The sequence below is a fragment of the Aotus nancymaae genome, unplaced genomic scaffold (genome assembly GCF_030222135.1).
Source record: "Aotus nancymaae isolate 86718 unplaced genomic scaffold, 86718_ANA_hifiasm-v0.15.2.pri h1tg000064l_1, whole genome shotgun sequence".
Lineage (NCBI taxonomy): Eukaryota > Metazoa > Chordata > Mammalia > Primates > Aotidae > Aotus > Aotus nancymaae.
Window position 1 is genome coordinate 11,972,367 of NW_026988479.1, and position 19,403 is coordinate 11,991,769.

The 19,403-nt window shown below is 39.4% G+C and overlaps 1 protein-coding gene across 1 annotated transcript in view; it reads right to left on the reverse strand.

The window, feature by feature from the left end:
* Window positions 1-11,877: 11,877 nt before the first annotated feature.
* Window positions 11,878-19,403, reverse strand: part of SPOCK1 (SPARC (osteonectin), cwcv and kazal like domains proteoglycan 1) — a 527,247-nt gene continuing 519,721 nt past the window's right edge. Inside the window, exons 9-10 of the mRNA XM_021664934.2 lie at window positions 15,908-16,045; window positions 11,878-15,411 (exon numbers count right to left, since the gene is read on the reverse strand). Of these exons, the coding sequence (XP_021520609.2) occupies window positions 15,221-15,411; window positions 15,908-16,045 (329 nt within the window). The 3' untranslated portion in view covers window positions 11,878-15,220. The remainder of the gene's footprint in view (window positions 15,412-15,907; window positions 16,046-19,403) is intronic.

Sequence of the window (19,403 nt, forward strand, 5' to 3'; positions counted from 1 at the left end):
AGTTTATGTGCATAGAGTTGTTTGTAATAACCTCTAATGATGGTTTGAATTTCTGTGGAATCTGTGGTGATATCCCCTTTATCTTTTTTTATTGCATCTATTTGGTTATTCTCTCTTTTCTTTTTTATTAATCTGGCTAGTGACCTGGCTGTTTTGTTGATCTTTTCAAAAAACCAGCTCCTGGATTTATTGATTTTTTTTTTTTTGAAGGGTTTTTTGTGTCTCTATCTCCTTCAGTTCTGCTCTGATCTGAGTTATTTCTTGTCTTCTGCTAGGTTTTGAGTTTTTTTGATCTTGTTCCTCTAACTCTTTCAATTTTGATGATAGGGTGTCAATTTAGATCTCTCCTTGCTTCTCATGTGGGCACTTATTGCTATATATTTTCCTCTAGATACCACTTTAAATGTGTCCCAGAGATTCTGGTATGTGGTGTCTACATTCTTGTTGGTTTCAAAGAACATCTTTATTTCTGCCTTCATTTCAGTGTTTATCCAGTCTACATTCAGGAGAAAGTTGTTCATTTTCCATGAAGCTGTGCGGTTCTGGGTTGGTTTCTGAATTCTGAGTTCTAACTTGATTGCACTGTGGTCTGAGAGACTGTTTGTTATGGTTTCCGTTCTTTTGCATTTGCTGAGGAGTGATTTATTTCCAATTATGTGGTCAATTTTAGAGTAGGTGTGATGTGGTGCTGAGAAGAATGTATATTCTGTGGATTTGGGGTGGAGAGTTCTGTAAATGTCTATTAGGTTTACTTGTTCCAGGTCTGAGTTCAGTCCTGGATATCCTTGTTAATTTTCTGTCTCGTTGATCTGTCTAATATTGACAGTGGAGTGTTAAAGTCTCCCACTATTATTGTGTGGGAGTCTAGGTCTCTTTGTAAGTCTTTAAGAACTTGCCTTATGTATCTGGGTGCTCCTGTATTAGGTGCATATATATTTAAGATTATTAGCTCTTCTTCTTGCATTGATCCTTTTACCATTATGTAATGTCCTTCTTTGTCTCTTTTGATCTTTGTTGCTTTAAAGTCTATTTTATCAGAGATGAGAATTGCAACTCCTGCTTTTTTTTGCTCTCCATTTGCTTGGTAAATCTTCCTCCATCCCTTTATTTTGAGCCTTTGTGTATCCTTGCATGTGAGATGGGTTTCCTGGATACAGCACCCTGATGGGTTTTGGCTTTTTATCCCATTTGTCAGTCTGTGTCTTTTGATTGGGGCATTTAGTCCATTTAGGCTTAGGGTTAATATTGTTATGTGTGAATTTGATACTGCCATTTTGATGCTAGCCAGCTGTTTTGCCCGTTGGTTGATGCAGATTCTTCATTGTGTTGATGCTTTTTACCATTTTGTGTGTTTTTGGAGTGGCTGGTACTGGTTGTTCTTTTCTATGTGTAGTGCCTCTTTCAGGAGCCCTTGTAAAGCAGGCCTGGTGGTGATGAAATCTCAGAGTACTTGCTTGTTTACAAAGGACTTTATTTCTCCCTCACTTATGAAGCTTAGTTTGGCTGGATATGAAATTCTGGGTTAAAAGTTCTTTTCTTTAAGAATGTTGAATATTGGCCCCCACTCTCTTCTGGCTTGTAGGGTTTCTGCTGAGAGATCTGCTGTGAGTCTGATGGGCTTCCCTTTGTGGGTAACCCGACCTTTCTCTCTGGCTGCCCTTAGCATTTTCTTCTTCATTTCAACACTGGTGAATCTGATGATTATGTGCCTTGGGGTTGGTCTTCTTGAGGAATATCTTTGTGGTGTTCTCTGTATTTCCTGGACTTGAATATTGGCCTTCCTTGCTAGGTTGGGAAGTTTTCCTGGATAATATCCTGAAGAGTATTTTCCAGCTTGGATGCATTCTCTTCGTCACATTCAGGTACACCTATCAAACGTAGATTAGGTCTTTTCACATAGTCCCATATTTCTTGTTGGCTTTATTCATTCCTTTTTACCCTGTTTTCTCTAATCTTGCCTTCTTGTTTTATTTCATTGAGTTGATCTTCAACCTCTGATATCCTTTCTTCTGCTTGGTCAATTCAGCTGTTGAAACTTGTGCATGCTTTGCGAAGTTCGCGTGTTGTGTTTTTCAGCTCCATCGATTCACTTATATTCCTCTCTAAGTTGTCCATTCTCATTAGCATTTCGTCAAATCTTATTTCAAGGTTCTTAGGTTCTTTGCATTGGGTTAGAACATGTTCTTTTAGCTCACGGAAGTTTCTTATTACCCACCTTCTGAAGCCTGATTCTGTCATTTCATCACACTCATTCTCCATCCAGTCTTGTTCCCTTGCTGGGGAGGAGTCGTGATCCCTTGTAGGAGGAGAGGTGTTCTGGTTTCGGGTGTTTTCATCCTTTTTGTGCTGATTTCTTCCCATCTTTGTGGATTTATCCACCTGTCGTCTTTGTAGTTGCTGACTTTCTGATTGGGTCTCTGAGTGGACGTCCTGTTTGTTGATGATGAAGTTAATTCTGTTTCTTAGTTTTCCTTCTAACAGTCTGGCCCCTCTGCTGTAAGACTGTTGAGGTCCACTCCAGGCCCTGCTTTCCTGGGGATCACCTGCGGCAGCTGCGGAACAGTAAAGGTTGCCACCAGTTTCTTCTTCTGCTTTGTCCCAGAAGGATACCTGCCTAATGTCAGTCTGAGCCCTCCTTTATGAGGTGACTTTGGATATACAGGGGTCAGGGAGCTGCTTGAGGAGACAGTCTGTCCTTTATAGTAGCTCAAGTGCTGAGCTGTGAGCTCTGTTGTTCATTCAGAGCTGCTGGGCAGGTACGTTTAAGTCTGCTGCAGGCGAACTCATAAACCCCTTTTTTTCCCCAGGTGTTCTGTCCCGGGAGTTAGGGCTTTATTTATGAGTTTGCGCTGTGCTGCTGCCTTTTTTTTTTTTCCAGGGCTCCCCTGCCCGGCAAGGAGGCACCCTAGTCACTGTCTGCCTGCAGAGGCTTCGCTGAGCTGCTGTGGGCTCCACCCAGCTGCCATGTGAACTTCCCTGCAGTCCCGTTTATATGGGTGTAGTTAGAACTGCCTCGGCAATTGTGGCCCGCCTCTGTAATGACAGACTCTTTCTGTAATGGCGGGTTACCTTGGCAGTGGCAGGCTGCCTCAGCAATTGCGGACTGCCTGCCTAGTGGTGGAGTGCCTCGGTAATGGCGGACGCCCCTCCCCTACAGAGCTGGACCATCCCAGGTTCAGCTGTGCTTGTGAAACTCTCAACCCAGAGCGTTTCCAATTGCTGTTTTGTTGTTTTTGTTTTTGTGGGGGTGGGACCAGCTGGGCCTGATCACCTGGCTCCCTGCCTCAGAGCCTTTTGTTTTTTAGTTGAACAGTTGCCTCTCTCCCAGGTGTTCTGGTCGCCTGTTGCAAAGGCGCTGGGATCTGTGTAATTTCCTGTGCAGCGATCCACTGTGCCGGCTGAAACAGCGGCTCTGAGATTCGTGGTGCTTTTTTGCCCAGGAGTCTCCTGGCCTGGCTCCCTGTTTCAGTCCCCCCCCCCCTTTTTTTTAAATCTGATGAATGAGCAACTCTGCCTTCTTGGAGCTTCCCAGAGCTCCCCTTGCTGGCTAAGAGGAGCCCAATCCTGCTTACTCTGCACCGGGAACCAGCGCCGCGCCGGCCAAAACAGCCACGCTGGCAACCCGTGGGGCTCCTCCGCCTGGGAATCTCCTGGTCTTTGGGCAACAAAAATCTGTCTGGAAATGCGGCGTCCACTCACCCTCTGCACTTTCACTGAGAGCTGCAATCCTGAGCTGCTCCTAACTGGCCATCTTGGATCCTGGCAGTATTTGAGATTGTTCTTTTTTTTTTCCCACCCCCCTCACCCCCACCTGCCGAGATTGTTCTTTTTAAATGTAAACATTCAGAGTAGTCAGTTTCTCTCTCCTAGTACTGGTATTGCTGTACCCCACAAGTTTTGGGTTGCTTTCATTTTATTTGTCTCAAGATACTTCCTAGTTTCCTTTGTGATTACTTTTTTAACCTACTAGTTGTTTAGGAGTGTATTGTTTAATTTTCCCACATTTGTAAGTTTTCTCATCCAAGTACTAACTAGGCCAAACCCTGTTTAGCTTCTGAGATCAGATGAGATTGGGTGTGTTCAGGGTGGTATGGCTGTAGGTTCACACATTTGTAAATCTTCTAGTTTTCTTTCTGTTATTGATTTCTAGTTTCATTCAACTGTGTTTTAAAAAAAGATACTTTGTGTGATTTCTGCCTTTTTAAATACATACAATTTAACGTCAAAAGCAGTAAGACTTGTTTCATGGCATAATATATGGTCTATCCTAGAAAATGTTTCATATACACTTGAGAAAAATGTTTATTCTAATATTACCGAGAGAAGTGTTCTGTATATGTCTATTAGGTCCAATTGGTTTATAGTGTTGTTCAAGTCCTCTGTTTGCTCATTGATCTGTCTGGAATTTGGTATTGAAGTCTCTAACTATTATTACAGAGCTGTCTATTTCTCCATTGAAGTCAATTTGCTTCATGTATTTTGGAGGTATGATTTTTGGTGCATACATGTGTATAATTGTTCTGTCATCTTGGTGAATTGACCCTTTTAACATTATACAATGTCCTTCTGGGTCTCTTGTAATCGTTTTTTATGTAAACCTCATTTTGTCTAATATCAATATATCCATACCTGTTCTCTTTTGGTTAACAATAATATTCACATGGAATATCTTTTGCTGTTCTTTCATTTTCAACCATTTGTGTCCTTAGATATAAAGCAGAGCCTCTTGTAGAGGACATAGAGTTAGATCATTTTTTTGTTTCTCCATTCTACCAGTCTATACCTTTTGACTAAAAAGTTTAGTCTATTTAATTATTAATAGGAAAAGCTTACTCTTGCCATCTTGTTGTTTTCTGTGTGTCTTAGAATTTTTTGTGGGTTTTTTTTGTTGTTCCTCATTTCCTCCATTACTGTCTTCCTTTGGAGTGTGTGTGTGTGTGTGTGTGTGTGTGTGTGTGTGTGTGTGTATTTGTGTGTTTTGGTCAGAGTCACGCTGTTGCCCAGGCTGGAGTGCAGTAGCAAGATCCCAGCTCACTGCAACGTCTGTCCCCTGGGTTCAAGCAATTCTCCTGCCTCAGTCTCCTGAGTAGCTGGGATTACAGAAATGCATCACGCCCAGCTAATTTTTGTAATTTTAGTAGAGATGGGTTTTGCCATATTGGCCAGGCTGATCTTGAACTCCTGACCTCAAGGGATCCACCTGCCTCAGCTTCCCACAGTGATGGGATTACAAGCATGAGCCACAATGCCTGGCCATAGTTAGTTGATTTTTTTTGTAGTCACGTCTTCATTCCCTTCTCATTTCCATTTGCGTATATTCTATAGATATTTTCTTTGTGGTTACTATGAAAATTATATCTTAAAGTTATAACAACCTATTTTTAATTGGTAATAACTTCAATTGCATACAGAAACTCTACTTCTTTACAGCTCCACCCCCCTCAACTCTGTTTTTGTTATAAATTACATCTTTATATATTGTGTACAAATTAACACAAATTTATAATTATATTTTGTTCATTTGTCTTTTAAATCCTATATAAGTTGAAAACTGTTATGAACCAAAATTATAATAGTAGTGGTTTTTATGTTTGACTACATGTTTACCTTTACCTTTAAGGAACTTATATATTTGTATAGCTCTGAGTTACTGTTCAGCATCCTTTCATTTCAACTTGAAGGAATCAATTTAGCATTTTTTATATGGCAGGTATGGTGGTACAGAAATTCATTAGCTTTTGTTTACCTAGGAATGTATTAATTTTTCCCTCATTTCTGAAGTACATTTGTACTGAGTAGAGAATTCTTGACAGACATATTTTTTTTTCTTTTCACACTTCAGATATCATTTCATTCCTTCCTGGTCTCCAAGGTTTCTACTGAGAAATTGGCTTATAATTTATTGGGGCTCCTTTTTATTTGATGAGTCACTTTTCCCTTGCTGCTTTCAAGATTCTCTCTTTGGCTTTGACTTTCAACAGTTTAATTATGTGTTTTGGTATGGATCTCCTTGGGTTTATGTCACTTAAAGTTGACTGAACTGTTTGGATTTGTAATGTTAGAACTCTCCTCAAACTTGAGACATTTTCAACTTTAATGTTTCACAAGTAATCCCTGTATGCCTTTCTCTCTTCTTCTTCTGGAATCTTCTTAATGTGTATATTGGTCCATCTTATGGTGTCTCAAGTTCCTTAAATTCTACTTGGTTTTCTTTTATCTTTCTGTGCCTCAGACTTGTTAATTTCAAATGTTCTATCTACAAGTTCTCTGATTTTCCTCTACTGCTCAAATATACTGTTAAACTCTTCTAGTGAATTCATAATTCAGTTATTGTATTTTTCAGCTCCAGAATGTCTATTCCCTTGCTTTCTATAATTTACATCTCTTTGTTCATATTTCTGTTTTGTTCATATATAATTTTCCTTATTTCCTTGAGTTTTTGGTTCATGTTTTCTTTAGCTCTTTTTTCAAGAAAAGGTCTCACTGTCATCCAGGCTATAGAGCAGTAGTGATCAGGGTTCACTGTGGTCTTAAACTCCAGAGCTTAACCAATCCTCCCACTTTAGCCTCCCAAGTAGCTGGGACTATAAGCATGCATCTCAATGCCTGGCTCCTTTAGCTCTTTGAGCATATATATAATAGTTGTTTTAAAGTCTTTGTCTAGTAAGTCCTATGCTTCTTCAGGGAAAACTTTTGCCACTTTGCTTTTTTCCTTTGAATGGGCTATGTTTTTCTGTTGCATTGTATACTTTGTGACTTTTTGTTACAAATTGAGCATTTGAAAAAACATTCATCTATTTCAGTCTTTGCAGACTGTCACTGTTCCAGTGCAGTCCTTTGCTAACTAACTAGGCAAGTGTGAGTCTCAGAATTAGCCCAAGGTGAAATCTTAAAGTGTTATCATGCATTCGGCCTGAGTATGTATCTTGCCTGGGCCTATTTGTGCCTTTTTTATTTCTATGTGCATAGCTGCTTTACAGTGTTTTAACTTCCCAAAGAATCTTAACCCAGCTTCTCTTCAGAGCCTTAGGACATATTGTATGCCTCTACCAAAACCTCTTGCTCCAGGCATCTATGGTCTGTAGTCCTCCTGGAGCTTTGATGAGTAGTACCTATTGCTTTTTTCAACCTGAGATTCAAGTTAGGTGGAACAGAGACTAGCCCTATAGGAAGTCTCCAGACAAGTTATAACTTTGCAAATAAGGTGTTCTCTATTACCTCTGATTCAGTAACTGAGCTGCCACCTGCTCCAGACCAAGAAGCTTCCTTGAACCAGAGGGAACAGAGAAGACCTACTATTACGAATGTGACCGTCTCTTGATTAAGTGTTAACTTTATTGCTGTAGACCTTTAACAGCAATATTTACAGAGCTCCTTTAGGGTTATTTTAACCAGTTTGTAGTTGGTTTTTGTTTCTCGTTTGTTTTTTTGGTGTTTCTATAGGGAGAATGAAGGCTTAGAACTTCTCTAGTCCCCCATTTTGCATCATATCTTGCTTTCAAAGGGCTCATGTTTGATGAGTGAATTGAACATGTGAACTGGACAACTGCTATGCTGAGGGATACACATAGGGTGCTAGAGAAAAAAGGAATCCCTGGTTCTTCTAGGAGTAATCTAGAAGGATTTACAGAGGAGGAATAGTACTAGTAAATAGACCAGCAGGAGCACTGGTAGGAAGCTTGAGAAGACTGGAGATACTTGGGAAAAAGCATTTGAGAAGTGAAGAATATAAGAGAACAAAGAATGCAAAGCGCCAATTACGAAAGAGGCTGTTTGCCAAGGCATTTAGTTCAGATTTGGGCCTGAAGGTGACAGGAAACCTTGAAATTAACTAGACAATGATATGATCAGATTTGCCTTTGAGAACAAATGACTCCAGCAGCAGTGGCATGTAGGATAGATTCGAGTTAGGCTAGGATGAAGCAGGGTCACTAGTTAAGAAACTCTTTGGAGGGTTGAGAGAGATGACAATGGTCAGAACCATGGCAATAGTGCTGGGACAGAGAGAAATAGGTATTTAGAGGAATTAACAGTATTTAGTGACTTATTACAGGTTGGGAGTGGGAGAGAATGGCATAGACAATGGTTCCATTTCTGAAGCTAAGGGCTGTTGGAGGAGCCAGTTTAAAGAGGAACCTGATGACTTTTTATATCATTGATTTTTGAATCCACAAGATGTTTTGGTGTATTGCTTCATCATTTTTTTAAAAAAGTGAAATTTAGAGATGAGGCTGATGACCTCATTGACCATGTGCCCCCATCCTGGTTCTTCCCTCAGAGGTTACCACTCCTACCAGGTTGATGTGTATCTTTTCAGGACTTGTTCTGTGCATTTCCATACCTACACTAAGAAAATGGAGAGTATCAGTTTTTAGATATCTAACTTACATATTTTATACTTCATATGTCATCTGATTTTTTTCCCCATACAACCAATATGTTATAGGTTTTTCCAAGTCAGTGCATATAAGCTACTTCATCCTTTTTAATTGCTACAAAGTATTCCACAGTATAGCCTCACCCAATGTCCCCACTGATTAGTATTTAGCTTTTTTCCAAGTTTCCTGTTCTAATAAATGGATATACTTTTACATATAACTTTATAAATTAGTGTAATGTTTGTTTCTCCAGAAGTAGTTATTGAAAACTGGAATTACTAATTCCTAGGGTGTACACTCTTATTTTTGGTAGCTGTTGCCAAATCACCCTCCACAAGGCTCTTCTGATTAAACAGCATACAAGAGTGCTCCTTACCCCGCACACTCATCAATACTTGCTGTGATCAAGATTCTTTTCTCAGTGATGATGTATCACTGCTTTAATTTGCATTTCTTTGATCATGCGTGAGATCAGGTATAGTTTCACTGCCATTTTTGTCTTCTATAAATTGCTTGTTTTTATCTTTTGTCCATTAGTCTCTTGGGCTGTATTTTTCTTATTAAATTGTTTTATATATATATATACATTATATATATAAATATATACATATAAATATAAATTATTATATATATAAATATATACATTAAAATATAAATTATAAATATAAATATATAATATATATTTGTAATGTATATATACATACATATATATGTGTGTGTGTGTGTGTATATATATGTAGCTTCTAATCCTCCATATGTTTTATGTCACCTATGTCTTTTTTAGTCTTTTATTATTTTCGATGGAGGCAAATTTATTCATCTCCATTTGGCTCATGTGTGCTAGGACTTAAGAAAAGCCTTGCTGACTCCTATTGTCATAAGTATATTCCTTATATGTTTCATTCTGTCATTTGGATTTTTTAAAATTTGAAATTGAGGTGTCAGTGAAAAATTCAAGTAGAATTATCCAAATGGCAGGTGATTGTTTCAGAATGAAACAGAAATCAAAACCTATACTTCAGATACATATTGAGGGCATCTCAGAATGGAGGAGATTTTTAAAACCATAGACAAAGATAAGACTGTCCAAAGAAAACATGTAAAATTAAAAGTGGGATGGGGATGCAGATCTGAGGTATACGCATACTAACAGAACTGACTGAAGAAAAGAATACACAGGAGACCTAAAAGAAATGTCCAGAAAGGCAGGAGGAAAGCCAGGTAATGATGGATAAAATGAACCAAGAAAGGCAAGTTTTAACAAGGGTTCTGTAGCTACTGCCCTCAACATCAACCCTCCCCTACTTTTTTTTTTGAGACAGGAAGTCACTCTGGAGTGCAGTGGTGCGATCATGGCTCACTGCAGCCTTGACTTCCCAGGCCCAAGTGATCCTTCCACTTCAGCTTCTGAAGGAGCTTGGACTACAGGCACATGCCACTGTGCCCAGCTAATGTTTTTAGCCGGGGTGGGGGGAGCATATTTTTTTTTGAGACGGAATTTCACCCTGTTGACCAGGCTGGAGTTCAGTGGTATGATCCTGGCTCAATGCAACCCCCACCCGCTGGATGTAAGCAATTGTACTGCCTCGGCCTCCTGAGTATCTGAGGTTACAGGTGCCTGCCACCAAGCCCAGCTAATTTTTGTGTTTTAGTGGAGACAGGGTTTCACTATGTTGCCAAGGCTGGTCTCAAACTCCTGTGCTTAAGAGATCTGTCCTCCCCAGCCTCCCAAAGTGCTGGGGATACAGGTGTGAGCCACCACGTCCAGCCTCCACCTAGTTTTTTCAACAATTATTTGTTTGTCTTGTTCAAGGTGGTAATAACTTTTTCAAGCAGGTACCAGATCTCACTCACTTTTATATTCCTAGAACTGAGTATGTTTCCTGCCCATGGTAGCATCCATCCATCCAACAGAGTGAAATCTATACATCTACCAATTAATCTATAAAGGTTTGTTGAATGAATAAATTTTTTTAAAATCTTTCTTTTTCTTTAGGTCAATATATCAAAGCAAATCTTACCACTAAGAAATTTGAGAAAGTAGTGTGACCTTTATGGTCAGCTCTGTAACCAAAGCTGGAGAACTGCCTTCCAATTGTTCTTGCGTTAGTCTTGGCCTTCAACAAACTAATATGGCATCCACGACAGTGGATGGGGGGTTACCTGCTGATTTGAGAGGAATCTGAAGTGTGTTCACAAATGCCAACAATTCTTTAATGTGCCCTTAACTACCTCGGAGACATTACATTGGCCCTTGTTCTCCTGACATTGGTTATTTTGCGGATTTACGAAGCACCTTTTCTTGAACTGTCAATCTGTAAACTGTCTGTAAAATCTAGTCCAGAGGGTAAAGGAGTGGAATTATTCATAAGATAGTTTCTACCTCAGCTCATGGCAAAATTACTCACTCAGGGTATAATTAAGTCATAGACACACTGGCCCAAATGTGGATAGAGGGGAAACGGAAATAATTCCCATACCAATTTAGGTGCTTTCTGACTTTCTGATGTTTGACAAGGATCTGGTGTATTCCTGAACAGAGGGGACCCTAGGGTCCCCATAAAGGGAAGAGAGGTGGGTTGTGTTGTTTTTTGTTTTTCAGAGAATTAGAGAATAACTGACTGGGGAGGGAAGGGATAAGCAGAGTTTAAAAACTTTAAGGCTGTAAACAGGATGACAAGAGTGAAATCTGATAGGTAAGGAGTGAAGTTGGAGCCTTAGAGAGGCAAAGGCCGCCAAAAGGAGGACTCAGGTGAGTGGTTCTAGACCAGCAGTCCCCAACCTTTTGGCACCAGGGATGGGTTTCATGGAAGACAATTTTTCCATGAACCTCAGGGTGAGGGAGATGGTTTCAGGATGATTCAAGTGCATTACATTTATTGTGCACTTTATTATTACAGTTTAATATATAATGAAATAACTCTACAACTCACCATAATATAGAATCAGTGGAAGCTCTGAGCTTGTTTTCCTGCAACTAGATAGTCCCATCTGGGGGTGATGGGAGACAGCGACACATCATCAGGCATCAGATTCTCATAAGTATGCAGCCTATATATCTGGTGTGCACAGTTCACAAGAGGGTTTGCACTCCTTTGAGAATCTAATGCCACTGCTGATCTGACAGGAGGCAGGGCTCAGGCAGTAATGCAAGTGACAGGGAGTGGCTATAAATACAGAGGAAGCTTCACTTGCCCACCTGCTGCTCACCTCCTGCTCTGCAGCCAGGTTCCTAACAAGCCATGGACCAGTACTGATCTGTGGCCCAGGGTTTGGGGACCCCTGTTCTAGACTGAGCAGGCATAGGGCATGCATATGCCAGGGGCGCTGCAGGTACCAGGCCAGACTACCTGCAGGCAGACCTCTCTATCACAATCAGAAGTCCTGACAGCCTTGTTGGTTATCCTCTTTTGTCTGCTCATACCGTTCCGTAGTGATTGCGTGTGGGATGTGCGTGCTGAATGCACATCCTGCCCAGTGAATTACAAACACTCAGATGTTGCAGACAAAGTAAAATTTATTGAGACAGACAGAAATGCACCTACTCAGGACTACAGTTAAGCATTTACTATTAACCAAAGAGTTGTGTTCACATTCCAGATAGGTCTACGTGGAAAAGCATTCAGAATTTACTAGGTTTTTGCTACGTCACTATTTCATCTACAATAGGGACAACAAACTGACACTCAGGATTAGATGGGCTCTCATTACAATGCTACACATTTAACAGGGACAAACATCAGTGACTTTGAGAAAAAGGTTTATAAAAAGACCAAAACCACCCACTGCAGAACGGGCTCTTGGATGTTACTGTACAGTGTGGTCAAGGTAACAAGAATTAAAAATGCAAGTGGAGGGGGAGACCTGGACAGACACGTTGTCATTTGCTACTGTGGGTAAGAAAATGGGCATGAAGGAGAAGAAACAAGATACAAAACCTCCAACTCAGTATTAAGGTATTTTCATGCCTAGAATATTGGTAGAAACAATAATACATTCAGATGGCAAACAACTAACCATGGTGGAACAAAATTCTGGGATTTAATTTGGATGCCAAGGAAATTGTATTAAAAGAGCTGTTTATGGAATAAGAATGAAACTATTCACTAAGAACTTTTCAAAAGTGAGTTAGTGAGGGTTCAGGTTAATACTTCTATCAGACAAGGGACTGGATTATCATGATACTATTTTTTAATCAGTATTTTATGTGTACTTGGTCACTGTACAAGTGACTCATTGTCACTGGTACCAGTGGGCTTTTTGGGGGGTCTCTTTCCAAAAAGAAGAAAGCAAACATTCTACTTCTAAGGATAAGGTAACTCATTCTAATTTTTAGTACTCATGGAAAGTATTAAAGGTCTTTTAAAAATCTAATGCTGTCATGTCAAAGTGAGGCATGAAAAGCATTATTAAAGTGGCTCCATCAATTTGGGGGCTCCAGTTTGAGGAGGGCTTTGTATTTAATATTTTAATGAATTGAAATATCTTCTTAGAATGTCTCTGAAAATGTCATCTCATTACCTTACTGGGAATTATCTATTGAGCACTCTTCTCCATCATTAAGTTAATGCTAAGGATCTTTAAGTGTCATCTTAATTTGATACATCTTAATTTGATACTTGTCATAAGATAATCAGGCAAATTAAAATTAGTGGTTCACCCTGCTCCTAGAAGTTTTTCTAAGTGAAATCAATTTTTCAATTTCAATTTGTTTTCTTGTACATTTGCCTAAGCTCAAAGGAGATAGTAACAATGGCTTTCTTTGATGATCTAAACTGAGATTTTAAAATACGTCTTGATTTTTAATATACTTTAATTTTATTGCAATTAAGCACCTGTTTTCTAAATTACCTCAGTTTTGTTCAAGAAAGAAAAAAATACTGAAACAAAGGTGATGGAGTTGAGAGCCCAATACAGAGCTTGCCTATGGTCTGTCTCTCTCTGGGGAAAGTATGTATAAAACCTCAGGGTTATTTACGAAGCCAAAGGACTTTGCTATATCAAGTATGTTCATTTCCTATCTATCTAAGACCAACTAATGCCACTTTATTCAGCCAATGCAAGGATTGGAACATGCTAATTTAAGGTGGGTTGGTACATCCAAATGGTTAGTTTCGGGTGGGGGATTGGGCAGCTGCCACTGTGATGTTTCGGCTGAACATATTTCTTGCTTGAGTTCATGTGGCTTTTGTGTGGACAGACTGAAAAGTTCATGGGGGAAGGCAAGAGACAGACATATGGGCCAGAGAGCCTCGCTTGGGTGGCTGATTCTGATTAGGGCATCCTGGTAGATGAAAGCCAGGTAAGGCAGGAGCTTATGGACTGGTACTGAGTGAAATGGGGAACTTTAGAGACTAGCCTTTGGTACTTGTATCTTGGGTCAGCTCGATAGGGAGAGAAATTCTAAGGAATGTAGAGATGATGACTACCAAATTTGGAACTAGACTCCAGTGAGTTTAGTTAAAACAAACACTATGGTGAAGAACTTTCTTCATCAGTATCTTGTAACTTATGGGGAGTGAGAGGGGGACAGAATTTGCTCTTAAAAACCCAGGGTTTGCTTCCATGTGCTATCATGACGTTCTTTGTAGGCCTCCATTTGGGATTCTTTGAGTGGTTAAAAAAAAATCTGTACAGCTTTTGTGCCCTTACGATTTGTCAGTAGAAAGGGAGTAAAAGCAAAACATTGAGTTCAGAATTAGAAATTTTCTTCTCTTAAGGAACACCGTTGTACTCTCCTCTCAGAGAACAGGGGATACGTGTGCATGCCTTAGAAAAAGCCCTTGAGTAGGTAAGGAAGGAAGGAACCTATGGCAGACAGGATGGCTGCAGCCAAGGGCACTTGGAGCAGAAATGAAAGAGATGGCTTGTGAAGCGGCCCATGTCGTGTGGGAGTCACATGGCTTCTGTAAGAAAAGTGATTTAGGCAGACGGAGGTTTTTTCTCAATCGGAGGCTTTCAGTAACTGCTGATGCACAGAGAAGAGACCTCCTCAGCCTGCAGGCTACAAGTGCCAACTGTTAGTGCAAAAAAGGACTTTGATACAAATTTCTTATTCCAGAAGTTTCGTTCCAAGTCTGGACAAGCTGACAAATTTATAATTGTTTCTCAAGTGAATTTTTAAGATAGTCAAACACTTTTTCTGAGAGGTATGTGTGTGTGTGCAAAGAACACACACAGTCTTTTTATACATGCATGCATATTTATGCATGTACAGAGAAGTATCCAGACACCAATTTTTAATAAAATGAATTCCCCAAAGGGAGTCTTAACTGAATTAAGGCTGTTGTTTATAGGAAGCCAGATATAATGATGTGAAAAAACAAATTTTTAATAATAAACACCAGGAGTAATAAGGGGCAGGAGGGAAAGGTACAGTGTGGTATGTGTGTATTTTTTTGTCTTTTTCACAACATCTACAGGACACAAGAAAAGCACTTAGACACTGTAAGGCTGGGAACCATGCTGTAATAACCACCAGTGTGGGTAACCAAAAGGGTCTTTGACGTTTAAGAGGGTGGGGGCTCCCTGCACTGTCAGAATTCCACATAAATCACATGCTTGTTGGAAAAATCTCACAGGAGGGAAGGAGGCTCTAGTTAATCAGCCATTTCCCTATCCAAAAAATAAACAGCAACAAAACACAACACTCCTTCTCCCATACAAACATATGCAAAATCAGAATCCTCTGGGAACAAGCAGTTGTCTTCCAAACCTTAGGTCGGGTATAGAGAACAACAATGGAGAAGAGACCTTGGTGCCTTGGAGTCTCAGATACAAATGCAGGAATAGGATGTGACTTGCAATTTTGTGCGAAACTTGTGTCCTCTTTCTTGTGGGCACTACCATATGTACCCGACCTCATCCTCTTTGTCGTCGTCCTCGTCCTCATCATCCTCTGTCACGGCTCGGGTGTGCACCCTCAGCTTCCCCTCTTTGTCCTTTGGTCCAAGCTCCCGCTCATCTTCTAGGTCATCCAGTAGGACCACAGAGCCGCCACTGCCAAAATCCCCTGAGGTTTCCTGCTCCTCTTCTGAAAGAGTCAAGCATTGAGGTTAGTTTCCACTTACACCACATGTCCCATGTCAGCAGTTTTCCCTTTGCATGTGACTTAACTGTAGGGTAAAACCAAGCAGTTTACTTTCTGAACACGGAAACATCCCTGCCCCACTGAGGTCAATCTACAGGGCACAGATTACAAACTATTTTCTCATAAGAGCCCTAGAATTCTTGAAATGCTCCTACCTTCCCAGGAGGTTTACAACCCTAAATGAGAAGTAAAGGCAGCCGAAGTCGCTCTTTGCCTGCAGCAGTTCTGTCTAACTCCCTTCTCTGGTCATAGTGAGTTCCTGCCACTTGCCAAGCTAGCTATGTGTGAGTTCATGTGATTTCAGGGTTACTATATCTCCATTATAAACTCAATGTAGACTGGAGCTACCTCTGGTCATGCTTCTGTGGAGATCCTTACACAGTGAGGACCCACAGGTCAGCCAGGTCATTGTGGGACTGATGCAGGAGAGCCTACTCACCACAGCTTACAGCACCCTGTTTCCTGGAGCCAGCCAACTCATTCCCATATTTGTCCACACACCAGCACTGCCCTGTGCTGCCATGGCACTGTGTGGCTTTGTAATAGCCCTCCTCATTACACCGAGGTATGAAGGCCCCTGGGGGAACAAAAGGTACAACTTTAATCAGAGACGTGCAGAGATACTCAGGGTTAATGCCTCTCAACACAGGAAAGAGGGCTCACATGTCAAAAATATGACAGCAGCAGAGGATAGGGATGATTAGCCATTACTTAGTCAAGATTACAGGGCCCTTAACCTTTGGGAGCCCAAATGCACTGAGCTCTAAGGAGCTCAGTTTTTAAACAGGAATGATAATAGTTATCATGTATTGAACACTTCTATTCTAGGCACTGATCTAATCCATGTGTACATATACATATATTTGTGCAATCTCTTATCCTCACAACTCTAAGAGATACTTACCATTGTTACCTTTTAATAAATAGGAAACTGAGGTCTAGGAGAATTAAGTAATCGTCCCAAGGCATCTGCTAGTAAATATCAAGTCGGGCATTACCAATACTTTGCGCAACCACACAAAGTGACACTGCTATAAAACTTTCTATATGCATTAACTACTGCACTCAGTGCTGACTAGTAACAAATGTTCTATGAACTACACCAGTCCATGGATCACACAGTTCCAAGCCATTCCTTGTCACTGTCTTCTAGCCTCTAAGAAAGAGGTAATAATAGCTAAGTGCTTTACTTGCATTATTTCATCAAGCCATGCCAATATCACCATAAGGTGTTGCTATTACTATCTCCCTGTTTACAGACAAAAGAAGTGATAAACTGGAGTTAAACAATGTGCCCAAGGTTAAGCAAAATTCCTTCTATTCCTTCTTTGATTAGTACGAATTTTTCCCTTTAAATCTTGAATGGGCACTACTGTTACTAATTACATGTTTAACGTGAGAAAATCATATGGTTTTTATGGTTTACATACTTTTAACAAGATGGATTACTGGTGGCACAAATTTACAAATATGTTACTAAGTGATTGATATGTTTTGGCTGTGTCCCCACCCAAATCTCATCTTGAATTTTAGCTCCCATAATCCCCACACGTCATGTGAGGGACCCTGTGGGAGGTAACTGAATAATGGGGGTGCGTTTTGCCCATGCTGTTTTCGTGATGGTGAATAAGTCTCATGAGATCTGATGGTTTTGTAAAGGGCAGTTCCCCTGAACCTGTGCTCTTGCCTTCCACCATGATTGTGAGGCCTCCCCAGCCATGTGGAGTTGTGAGTCCATTAAACCTTTTTCTTTAGAAATTGCCCAGGCTCGAGCCTTTCTTCATAGCAGTGTGAAAATGGACTAATACAGTGATTGAGGCATATAATTTTGTTTCTGTGTTTTCTGCATTGTTTCTATGGATGTTCTTAATTCATAAAATGATTCAGGTATACTCGACATTTTTTATAAAATGAGAATGTGTCCATAAAAGTATCTTGGACTTGGTGCCCATTTTGAGAGTAGCATTTTGATTAATTTCCTGGTTTTGATTTACTTGGGTCTTCTATTACCAAAATTTGGTAACTGATAGTATCCATTTCATCTAGGTTTTTGTAAGCTTGAGAACCACAATATACAGTATTCTATAACTGAGCTTATATCCCACATTTAAATTCATGTCACTATTTGAACCTTTTCACTTCCTCATATTGTCACAAGTTTGTCTATTTCATTAGTTTGTTCAAAAAACTATTTCTGATACGGTATTTTAACAGTTTTACTTTGCTGTTGTCTGCTTTAGTCCTATTCACTTTGCGTTGTTCTTAAAAATTTTTGAATTGAAATCCAGTTAATTTCATTTTTGTCTTTTTTTAAAAAACGCATTTAAAGCGATGAAGTTTCCTTAAGTTTATTTTAGTTGCTTCCTATGTATTTGGTACCCCATGTTTTCATTTTCATTCATTTCTAAATATTTTGTAGTTTTTACACTATTTCATCTTTGATCAATATTTATTTATGAAACCAAATGTATGGGGTTTAGTAATCTCATATTTTACTTCTATTGTTGTGTTGTGGTCAGTAGGTTTGATCTGTGATGATTTACTTGAAATTTGTTGAGTTTCTTTTGTGGTATGGTCTGTGGCAGATATTTGTGTGTGTTTGAAAGACTATATTCAATGGCTAGGTTCAGGAATACATATATAAGTGTGAATGCTAACAAATCTTTGTTTACTTGAACTGTTAGTTTCAAGAAGAGGTATGTCAAAGTTTCTGAAGACCACCGTGGATATAAATCCCCCTTACAGTTCTATTCCATCCTTTAGTCAACAATGGATTGTATATGTGACAATGGTTCCATAAGAGTACAACACCATATTTTTACTATGCCTTTTCTATGTTTAGATATAAAAATAATTCCCATTATGTTACAATTGCCTGCAGTATTCAGTACAATAAAATGATGTACAGGGTTGTAACCTAGGAGCAATAGACTATACCAGCTAGGTTTGGGTGAGTATACTCTATGATGTTTACACAATGACAAAGTGACCTAATGACACATTTCTCAGAACCATTGTCATTAAGCAAGGCAGGTCTACACAGCAACTGCTGGCATATAGTAAAAGGGATATTTCAGCAAGATGACTGCATTGTAAAAAACAGATACGCTTTGTCAGACATTAATGTTGTTTAAAAAAGAGTATTTACCCTCTTGATTTCAACTTTTGGTGGAATTATTTTCATTAACTCTCCTTTAAAACACTTATCGATGATAATAAATATGTTCGACCTGTTCACATTTATTGTGACTATAGAAATGCTTACTCCTGTTTCTGCCACCGTATCTGTTTTCTACTTACCATTTTTCCTGCCTTCTATGGAAATCAAGTTTTCTTTATGTCTTGTCTTATTTGCATAGGTTTAAACACTATGTATTCTAACATTCTTACGGTTATTCATATTTTCCACAGAGGAGCATAGTTTTCCGCAGTAAGAGCTACAGTTAATCTATATATTTATTTTTTTCATGAACAAACTAGAAGCTTAACACATTCTTACCACCTTTTTCTCACTTCTGCCAATTGTCTGAAATTTTAATTCTAGGTGGCTATAAAACTATTTTTTTGGTCTTATTTATTTAGAGTTAGAAGCATGTCATTTCTTTTTCATTATTGCATCTGAATAATTCCTTCTGGGATCATTTGTTTGGTAGAATAAATCCTTTAGCGATATTTAAGTGAGTCTGTGGTTAGTAAGCTGACTGAATCTTAGATGGTTTCAGAGTATCTCTGCCATCACACTTGAATGATCACTGGGATAAATTTAAAATTGTAGGTTCATAGTTATTTCCCCTCAGCACTTTGAAGATATTATTTTCTCTTCGTAAGTCAGCATTGTCAACAGTAAGTCTGATGTCAATCTGATTCTCATTGTGCTGTGGGTAATCTTTATAAAACAGTTTTTAGTTTTGGTTTTCCTTAAAGGGGGTGTGTGT